Source organism: Pleuronectes platessa, chromosome 6 (genome assembly GCF_947347685.1).
Source record: "Pleuronectes platessa chromosome 6, fPlePla1.1, whole genome shotgun sequence".
NCBI lineage: Eukaryota > Metazoa > Chordata > Actinopteri > Pleuronectiformes > Pleuronectidae > Pleuronectes > Pleuronectes platessa.
The window spans coordinates 1,266,421-1,277,678 of record NC_070631.1 but is presented as its reverse complement, the minus strand read 5'-3'; the positions used below and the strand labels follow the sequence as shown (position 1 = coordinate 1,277,678).

Genomic DNA, 11,258 nt, shown 5'->3' with positions numbered 1-11,258 from the left:
TGCTACAGATGACGACCGAAAGAGGCCAGATTGAGATGAGTGCAAGCAACCTGAACCAGAGAAGTCCAGTGCTTGATCCACTCACCAGGATTGCACAGGTAGGTGAAGTGTGCTTAGTGACATGAATTGTGGAAAAATGTAGGGTTAGGTTTTGTGTGTGTGTGTGTGCTGTCACCTGAGTGTATTATGGTGTGTAAGGACAGTGGTATTCAAGGACAACCTCAGAGGATGTCTTTCAGAATGTAAGGCAGAATAACATTTGAGTGTGTGTGTATTAAGCTCTGACACCAATATGACTTGGGTGGACCATACGTTATTTGGGGTCCCTCCCGTAGGTGGGGTTGTTAGTGGCATTTCTTTGGTATTTAAGAGTACTTGTACAACCTGCATTTGATCTTATGTTAGTTTAATGGGAGTGGTAATTTTTTGTATTCATGTTGTATGTCACAGATGTGGACTCGGTCACCAGTAATGCATGAAATGCAAGACAAGATCATATATAAAATCAATCAAAACAAATCTAGGCATGTTAGAGGCCTAGAGTCAGACAGCAAAAAGCTCACAGCCACCAATCACAGGTAGCGTGGGACCAAAATGGGTTGTCAGAAAATAAAGAAGGAATCAAAAATCAAATTCATCCGTCACAATTAACTGTGATTAGTATAGTTCTAACAGCTTGCAGGCTGCCGTAATCAGACATTTCAGGTGACTAGAAATACTTCCAAAGTGCATTATTCTCCCCACAAAACACTTGGAACCACAGTCATGATGACTGTCACACAATGTTACAGGTATGAAGATGTTGAACCATCTAGAGAGGCTCCTTTTTTTTTCTTTTTTTTAGCAATACTTGTTGTTTTTATCCAGACCTCAAATATCTCTTGACTGGTGCATTCTCACTCTATTACTTTTTATTCAACTTTTCTTCCATTCATTATCTGCTACAGATGACGACCGAAAGAGGCCAGATTGAGATGAGTGCAAGCAACCTGAACCAGAGAAGTCCAGTGCTTGATCCACTCACCAGGATTGCACAGGTAGGTGAAGTGTGCTTGGTGACATGAATTGTGGAAAAATGTAGGGTTAGGTTTTGTGTGTGTGTGTGTGCTGTCACCTGAGTGTATTATGGTGTGTAAGGACAATGGTATTTAAGGACAATCTCAGAAGATGTCTTTCAGAATGTAAGGCAGAATAACATTTGAGTGTGTGTGTATTAAGCTCTGACACCAATATGACTTGGGTGGACCATACGTTATTTGGGGTCCCTCCCGTAGGTGGGGTTGTTAGTGGCATTTCTTTGGTATTTAAGAGTTCTTGTACAACCTGCATTTGATCTTATGTTAGTTTAATGGGAGTGGTAATTTTTTGTATTCATGTTGTATGTCACAGATGTGGACTCGGTCACCAGTAATGCATGAAATGCAAGACAAGATCATATATAAAATCAATCAAAACAAATCTAGGCATGTTAGAGGCCTAGAGTCAGACAGCAAAAAGCTCACAGCCACCAATCACAGGTAGCGTGAGACCAAAATGGGTTGTCAGAAAATAAAGAAGGAATCAAGAATCAAATTCATCCGTCACAATTAACTGTGATTAGTATAGTTCTAACAGCTTGCAGGCTGCCGTAATCAGACATTTCAGGTGACTAGAAATACTTCCAAAGTGCATTATTCTCCCCACAAAACACTTGGAACCACAGTCATGATGACTGTCACACAATGTTACAGGTATGAAGATGTTGAACCATCTAGAGAGGCTCCTTTTTTTTCTTTTTTTTTAGCAATACTTGTTCTTTTTATCCAGACCTTAAATATCCCTTTTGATTGGTGCATTCTCACTATATTACTTTTTATTTAACTTTTCTTCCATTCAATATCTGCTACAGATGATGACCGAAAGAGGCTTGATTGAGATGACAATCTTATCAATCAAGGGTGGGGTTGATAGTGGCCTTTCTTTAACATTCTGCGAGTCTGCCAACATCTTATCATGAGGGAAACGTTAAATACAAATTTACCTTTTTGGCAACGGTAGTAAGATGAGCTATTCAGACAGCTGAACAAATATTGGTGTCTCAAATGGGCTGTCTACAAAGTAACACTGTAAAGAGATACTGTACTACAAATATAATCAAAAATATTCCATTCACTTTACATTAGAAGTATTTAAACATATACTAATAAATATTATGAGTAAAAAAATGTGTTTCTGGTCAGGCAGAACACCAGAAACACCAGAAGAATCCAATCCACTTCAGTTGTGGTTTATTCCAGTCTTTGTGCAGAGCAGCGGCAGGTTATATGGCTGATACAGACAGGTGGTAGCTGGTCAAGGCAGCTGAGGCTGGTTTTATTTAAACAGAAAATATGTCATGCGTTATCACTACACATTAAACTTAATACATAGGAAGCTAATGTCTATGGCTACCATCTAACTATTAAGAGCTAATTCAGTGTAATCATTCTAACCAACAATTCAAGTATTAGAATACTGCAACATTTACTATGAACAGAGGAACTTACATTTCCAGTCAGACAGTTGTTGTATGTAGAGCACAGGGTTATTCTGCAGGTCAGGGCTTATACCTGAACGATGGTTCCTGTGCACTCTTTGCTTTAATTGAAATTAGGTGGTAGCTCATTGTCTACCTTTTCTACATTTGGGAAGGACTGTTTGTGTTTTGAGAACATTTCTCCAAGCTATTGATTCGACAGTTGAGGATATTTCCAACTGTACTGAAGAAGCATGTACAGTGCTCTGTTCTGTCGCTCTGCACATACATTAACTTATCCCGTGCTCAAAAAAGTAATGGATTAATCAAAACTTTTATCTCATGCAATAGCATATTGCGTCCTTAATCTAATAAAACATTGTCTCAATGCCCATCTCTAAGGTATCTAAACCTATTCAGAGCAATACAAATCCTGCAAACTAGTGTTTTTAATTGCTAATTGTAAATGGATTGCACCTTTTTAGTGGGATTTTTGTTGACCTGCTGCCCAACTTATATGCATGTGCATTGTCTATTTTAAAGGGTATGTCATTCATGATTACAGCACCTTATAAATATATAGTGTATTCAATCTGCTTTTTATTAATTCTGTTAATTGTTACTCATAAGTATCTTGAAAGATTTACCAATACATTTCTTTTTTTAAAGGAAACCAACTAATACAAACAGATTGTGAAATATCTTGCTTTTCAAATGTTAGACACAAACAAATGTTTCACTTTTGTTTTTAGTGTCCGAAACATCACCTAGTGTGCGCAACAATAGGCTCCTTGGACAAGTGCGTTCAGTGTGTGGGACCTGTATCCTCCAAGTGGCTTGGCTATCAATGCAAAGGTGAATTTTTAATGGAGTATGTGGTAAATGGTAGTAGGTGGATGAATGTGCATTGTTCTAATGTATGACTTACTACAATGTAAAGAAAAATGGGTAAAAGAGATTTCATGGTGAAATGAAACACTGCAACATCAATTTGGCAGCAAGTGAATAATTGTATTGTCTAAATATTATGATTACTTGAGGAGGTTAATTTTGTCCCTTTGTCACTGACAAGGACTGAGTTAAATGGATCTAAGTGATATTTTTAGATGTGTAGTCAAGCTTCCAGAGTGCAAGTGATTCCTTAAGATTTGCAAATCATTTAACTCTATCTAAAAACATGTAAAGAAAACGCATCAAATATTGAAACTGAGAAATGTTGTTTGGACAAGGCAGAAAAATAAAAACAGACTTGCTGCAATCTTCAGGTCCTCAGGCCGCACTGTATTAAAAACAGACATGATTCTGTAGTGGAAATCACTGCATGGGATGAGGAGCACTGCTGAAAACCATTGTCCGACAAGACCGTTCATCACTGCATCCCCAAATTAAGTTAAAACATACATAAACAAGATTCAGATACAGTGCCGCCTTCTCAGGGCCCAGCAGGCTCATTTAAGATGGACTGAGGTGAAGTACAAAACTGACCTATGGTCTGACCAATCAAAATAGGAAAATTCCTTCTTGACACTGCATCGTCCGGACAAAATAGGAGAGGGACGTATCAGTTATAAAGACACCATCTGTAATGGTATGGGGGGCATTAGTGCACATCTTTAAAGTTACAACTTTTATTGAAAAGTAATATTGACTTAAAAATGAGCAACTCAAAAGAAAATCTCAGGTTCAACAGTAAATATGTATGTCTTTGTATAATTTTCAATCAAGTAATGGGTTTAAATGATTTGCTAATTATGACATTTTACGCAGCATCCCAAGTTTCATTGAAACATTGTTGTATTCCAAACTACTGCAGTGTTATGATAGGATAACAACTTAAATAGACTGTCATAGTTTAAATTAATATATTCAAAATGTGTTGCAGTCTGTTCAGGAGTCTGGCATAAATCCTGCCTCAGACGAATAAATGATAACCTCCAACACCACTCAAAGGTGAGTACCCAATTAACTCCTACACTGTTGCACATAACCATCTGGTAAGTTCACCCTAGAAACTGTATAGAAAGGGCAGGCACATTAAAAAAAAATACTACCAATAAGTTTGCACCTCACTTTCTTCATCATGGACAGTCGTTACACCTTCAAACGCACCACACTGATTGGTCTTAACCACTGGGTTTCAGCCACTAACACATAGCTTGAAGACTGGCAAGATGGATTGTAGTGTGATCTCACTAATTTCCTGTGAATCAAGGTGCGATCTAAGGTAAACACTGTCTATAAAATGTAAATCACCACTCAAACTGTTTTCTCACCATTTCAGGGGCAGCAGTTTTCTGAATGTCCTGAGGGTGAGCTGTCGTCAGATCAGGAGAACATGTCTGATATGGAATACGTACCAGACTCTGAGTCACAAGAAGATGAAGAAGATGAAGATAATGAAGACTCAGATGCAAGAGTGCCCTTTATGTCTAATCATTCAAAACGAGAACAGATTCAAGTAAATCCAGCGATGCCCGATGTCAGAACATCTAAAGTGTCAGACACAAGCTTTCCAGTTGTACCCAGCACGTCAAAGTCTTGGCAACCTCTTGAAGATGACATGGGTGCCAATGCTGCTAAAATGTCGAATGATAAGCCAGAGGGTGAAGCTGAGATTCACAAACCAGAATCAACACATCTGACATTGAGCAAAAAAAATTTCTGTTATGTTTGTGGTAAACCACAAAGCAAAATTTCACGCCACTTGAAAACGCATAAGACACATGCTGAAATTGTACATGCATTTTCTCTCCCTGAGCACTCCAAAGAGCGCAAAAAACTGATAGAAAAAATGAGGAATAAAGGAAATTTTAGACATAACGCTACAGTTTTACAAGAAGGAACCGGACAACTGAAGGTGAAGAAAAAAACAAAAGCTAAAGTTGTAGCAGGAAACTTTATTCACTGTATGTACTGTCAAGGAATGTACATTCGTAAGGAGCTTTGGAGACATGTCCGCAGATGCCCCTGCAAGCCAGAAGATTTGGATGAAGAACCTGGAAGAACAAAAGTGCTGGGTTTGGCTGGAGCTCAACAGTCTATGTCCTGTCAGCAGATTCCAAGTGGAGTGTGGAAGCTGATTAGTGTAATGAGGCAGGATGAGGTTACCTCTGTTGTGCGGAATGACTTTTCAATTATTCAGTTTGCCCAGTCACTTTACAACAGGCACGGACACGACCCTACAAAATATGAATACATAAGACAGAAGCTTCGTGAAATCGGACGTCTGTTGTTATGTTTGCGCACGGACTTCTCAGTACATAACCTAGAGGACGCTGTTAAACCTGCAAACTTTAAGACAGTTGTGCAAGCAGTGAAAAAAGTTTCAGGTTTCGATGATGAAAAGCTGTCATACCGAACACCCAGCCTTGCACTTAAATTAGGACATGCTCTGAACAAAATCAATGACATCATTCATTGTCGGGCCCTCATGGCTGAAGATGATGAACTGGTCAAGTCCACTGGCTTTTTCAAAAAATTGTACACATCCAAGTGGGCTGAGTTGGTGTCTCACAGTGCACTGAACACGCTGAGTGATGCAAAGTACAACAAACCATCAACTCTACCCTTCACAGAAGATGTTCAGATGCTTCATCAGTTCCTCCAGAAATCTGCAGAAAGTGCCTTTAGCAAATTGAAGGAGGAGGCCACGGCTCAAAATTATGGTCGTCTTGCAAATGCTACACTTTCACAAATAATTGTTTTTAATCGTAGACGTGCTGGGGAGGTTTCGAAGATGCGCCTCAAAAGCTTTGAGCAGAGGGACTGCTCAAAGCTCCATGACGATGTTGCTATCGGACTATCACATGTTGAACAGAAGCTCTGCAACTTTTTTAGCAGAATAGAAATTATGGGAAAAAGAGGGAGAAAAGTTGCAGTTCTGCTCACCCCAAGTGTTTTAGATGCTCTGTCACTTTTGATTAGTAAACGGTCTGAGTGTGGTATTTGTGCCACAAATGTCTTCTTGTTTGCGAGACCCAAGTCAATGAGCCACTATAGAGGACAGGACTCTTTGCGTGTCCATGCAAGCCAGTGTGGAGCAAAGCACCCTGAGCACCTCAGGTCTACACAGCTCAGGAAGCATGTTGCCACACTTTCCCAAGTACTAAATTTAAAAAACAATGAACTTGATCAGGTTGCAGATTTTCTTGGTCATGACATTCGTGTTCACAGAGATTTTTATAGATTACCAGTTCCCACCACACAACTGGCCAAGATTTCAAAACTGCTTTTGACCATGGAAAAGGGACATCTCTCCAGCCTGCAAGGGAAATCTCTGGATGAGATTGAACTAGAAGGTGTGTATAGAAATTAGCACGTAAGGATGTCATTTTAGGGTTGTATGCTTTTTATTCTGAACATCAAATCAAAGACATCTGGACTAGCCTTAGTTCCCTGGTCACTAACTTTTTCTTTGCACAGATCACATTTCATGTCCAAATATATGGCATGTCTTCTGTTAAGAATCAAATACTCTACTGCTGACTACTGCAAAGCTAGGAAATAAATCAACATTGTGGTTTATCAACTTGCACTGCAATTGTATTAAGATAATGCTTTATGATCATATTGTGTGAACGTTTTACAAAACTTGGTTGTTCAAATCAGTATTATTAAATAGCCTCAGAAGTCCTTACATATATTTTTTGTGCACACAATTTATAATTAAATCCATTTTGAATGCACAATAGGAAGGCTTTCACGGCAATTGACCGTCTGCTTCAGATTTTGTAATTTTCGCATCTCAATCCAAAGGCTTTTTACTGTTTAACCTCACCTTTACCTTTGTGGATTTACCTAACGTTACTACTATAGTGAGCTAATATATAATTTCCAATTGTTAATTGATTATTTATAAGCTTTTCATGTAATGATGAGCTATTCATGTTACCTTTTCCCAGAGGAACTTGCACTGACTGACACTGAGGCCAAGGACAGTGAGGGTGAGTCGGATGAGAGTGACACAGCTGTCACAGCATCAGAAGGTGGAAATGCCGAGCCTGTTGGTGCTGCATTAGCTTCTACACTCACAGAACAGGTCCAGGAAACTGCAGATTTAGGCAAGTTACCACACCCTAAAGTTATGTTTCTATTGCTAAAATTGACCTTATCCTGTGTAAAAAACTACTTTTGTTGTATCGTGTGTAGCAGGAACTGTGTCGTCCACAGTAGATGAGACTGCTTCTCCGTCTGAAGGTAAGGCAAGTTTGAAGGCATTTAAGAATGGTATTAAAGAAAAAAAATGCAATTAATAAAGACATCATATAAATAGAATGATTGAATTTAATAGAAAAAATTATACAGTTGCTGGTTACGAAGCATACTAGATAACTGCAAAGTTGGATTCTTGGTGAGGACCTCTGTTGCATGTCATACTCCTCTCTACCCCTGCATCTGTGCATCTCAATTTCTCTCTATTGCAAGTTCCGTTGCTTTTGTACAAAACTACTTAGTACCATCAGGCACGCCTCTGTCCCAAATTCATTCTGCACTAAAATAACTATCCTCTGCCATAAGACGTCTGCAACACATGGCCACACAGTCCCAGGGTCTCATTTATAACCGTTGCATATGCACAAAATGTCTCGCTTCTCGCACAAACGATGGGATTTATAAAAACTATATTGACGAGAGAATGCGCACTTCCAGGCTAACTCAGACCATGCGTACACACATTTTGGAGATGGTAAATGGTGATGCTGACGTGAGGAGGTGAACTACAGCCAGACTATTAAACCGCTTCATCGTTAACATTAAAACCAACAGCTTATTTGTGTTTGCGCGACATAACTGCTCCATAGGAGCCTTTTAATTGAAAAATATATAAAACAATTTACAGCAAATTACGTTCAGATTCCATTAAACAGATGAGAGAGAGCCGAGTAATTCATAGTTTTTAATTATATCTTCCAACATTGCATGTATCATTAAGGACGTGTGTGTAAAATCGCTGCAGTGAATGAGATCACTTACAAAAAATAAAGAAACTATTCACTTTCCAACTTCTTTTTACAAATAACACCTCAGAGGGGGAGGTTAGGATCCAATGATGTGTGAAGTAATAAGTCCGATTGCTCTAAATAAAATAAATACATCGATGACACTCGTGCGTGATGGATGCAGGAAATTAAGTTTCATTGATCAGAGTTTTTGTCCCATGATGATGACTCATCAGTTAATACAGATCCTACAGATCTGTAATCTTGGATTTTTGTGCTGAAGTATTAGATGGACCAATGGAACCGAACCATCCCAGTACACAAACAGTCATATCAAAATAATTCTGACATTTTTTTATAGCTTTGGGGCATCACAGCTGCTATGAATTTAATAATCCTGGAACTTTGGATGATTCAAATAATAACAGGCGATCCAACAAGTTCCCACAGTGTGAAGCGATACTTTTCTTTTTTTATTTCAGGCACTGTTCTTTCTACTATTCTCACTCTTACTCACTATATTATCTGCAGCAGCAGTGTATCTGTGTATTTTTTTCTATTAGGGACATCAATGCTGTCCCATAAAATCGCTCTTCAACTCCACCTCAGTAACAAACACCTTGATGTCAGTGTCAGAAAGTTTTGCTTCCTCTTGTCATTGCTTGACGCTGTGACTCATCGTGGAAACCCATTGGTCAGCAGGATAATTTGAAATTCATTATTTGCTTTGCATTGACCATTTATGGTTGAATGTCGGCTTGCAGAGGGCAAGATATGAGGCAGAGCCACGTACAAACGTTTCCAGGTGCACATATACACTTTTAGAGTGAATCCTATGCACTGGGTTATAAATGTGGCCCCTGATCGTGATTGCAGCGGGACTGCTTGGCATGTCATGTTGGGGTTGTCCTTCGGGATGTCTACCCTCATCAAATGCTGCTAGAGACTTTAATCTTGAAGACTTTAATCTTGATGATGTTTTCCTGCACGTGGCATCTATTGCACTTCTGTCCGTCCTGGGAGAGGGATCCCTCACATGTGGCTCTCTCTGAGGTTTCTATGTATTTTTACCCTGTTAAAAGGGTTTTTAGTAGTTTTTCCTTACTCTTGCTGAGGGTTAAGGACAGAGGATGTCACACCCTGTTAAAGCCCTATGAGATATGAGGTAATTTGTGAATACAAGCTATACAAATAAAATTTGATTGATTGATTGATCTTAACATCATGATGTCAATGTGGGATTATATGCAGAGCCAGAAGAGACATTGAGACAGTTCAAATGCACAGCAGAACAATGGGGACTTCCCCAGGATGCTGAACAACCTACCTGCCAAGTATACAGGAGAACGGGTGCTCATACCAAATATTGATTTGACTTCGTTTTTTTCTATTAACAGTTAATATATAAATCTCAAACTATTAATGGTATTACTCTTATAAGCATCCCAGATTTATCTGCCTAAAACTTGTGCAGAGTATTGTATATACAATATACACAAATCATCCACTACATAAAAACCTCTGAATGGTGAATTAATAACATTGATTGAATATTAACAACTGAGTTAGACCGATGTAGATGGGGAAAATCATATCAAGTGAACCGTCAACAGGTAACAAGTTATCAAGAATTTTCATCAAAGAGACAATTAGTTGGAAGTTTTGATGGATCCAAGTAGCCAACACAGTTTGTTTTCTGTTTGTGTGACAAATGTTTTCTACATATTTTCCTGTATATCTTCCAGGCAAAACTCATCAAGAACATCATTCCAGAAAAGTGAAAAAGAAGATCTGGTCCAAGGCTGAGGAGGCTGCAGTAATGCGGCACTTCAAAGCTTACATACTCAAAGGAAGACTAGCCACCAAACATGAATGCAGTCACTGCAAGATGGTCGAAGGCTCCGTGTTAGCACAACGAACAGTGCAAAATATAAGGGACTTTGTGAGAAACCGGGGAACAACTGCAAAGAGAAAGGCAGAGCAGCAAAAGCTGTAAATCCACTGACTTGTGTTCATTTGTTTTTGTTTGCATTGTGGTTTGGCTGATGCCTTAACGTTTTAAAAGGCAAAATGTTTCAAAAAATGTTATTTTAAAGTGGATAAAAGTAATACTTCAGCAGACAAGCTAATGGAAGTTCATAATGCCCATTTTTTTTTTGTTTTTAGCGTGTGTGGCTGCTAAGAAATTAGGTTTTGCTGTATGCAAATCCTGTTTACAATTGTAATAGGTATTTGAAGTTCGCTCCAAACAAATGCTAAAAAAAATCCAGTTCTGTTTTTCTTCATCTTGTGGTTAAGCTCAGAATTGGGATCACTTAAAAATAAGTGATCCCAATTCTGAGCTTAACCACAAGATGAAGAATAACAGAACTGGATTTTTTTTATATATATATATATATATATATTTCTTATTTAAAAAAATATATAAGTTTGACCTAATTTTAGGGTAATAAAATAATGGTCCCCATTATGCTGTGTTCTGTCAGGTGTGTGTGTTTGTTAATGAGGAGCTATTTAAAAGGTGACGTCATTGTCCCTTTAAAGTCCCAACATTGTTTGTTGTGTCCTCAAATGCCACAAAAGATAGATGTCTGCGAAAACCACAACCCAGTCAGGGCCTTGTGTATAGAGTTCTGTAGCTTGTTTCTACATTCTAAAGTGAGCTGAATTTTTTTCAGATTTTTTAGAGTGTGTTGACCTTACTCCCATTGCTCTAGGACATCGGGAAAGGGTAGTCCCTGTTTACCACCACCGGGCCTGTTTGAGGAAAAAGTCTTTCTATACCCTCTTTACCTGTATGTGTGTGTGTGTGTGTGTGTGTGTGT

General features: G+C 38.6%; 1 protein-coding gene across 2 annotated transcripts; it reads left to right on the top strand.

Moving 5' to 3' along the window:
• The first annotated feature begins 10 nt into the window (after positions 1–10).
• Positions 11–10,740, top strand: LOC128443124 (uncharacterized). Of its 2 annotated transcripts, none has more exons than XM_053425880.1 (8): positions 11–98; positions 948–1,037; positions 3,247–3,349; positions 4,377–4,444; positions 4,776–6,792; positions 7,396–7,554; positions 7,646–7,690; positions 10,179–10,740. In XM_053425880.1, the coding sequence occupies exons 1-8, from the start codon at positions 36–38 to the stop codon at positions 10,427–10,429; spliced, it is 2,796 nt and encodes a 931-aa protein (XP_053281855.1). In that variant the 5' UTR covers positions 11–35; the 3' UTR covers positions 10,430–10,740. The 2 variants fall into 2 exon arrangements, with proteins under 2 accessions (XP_053281855.1, XP_053281854.1); XM_053425879.1 differs by having other exon boundaries at positions 7,643–7,690; positions 10,179–10,738.
• The last annotated feature ends 518 nt before the right edge of the window (positions 10,741–11,258 follow it).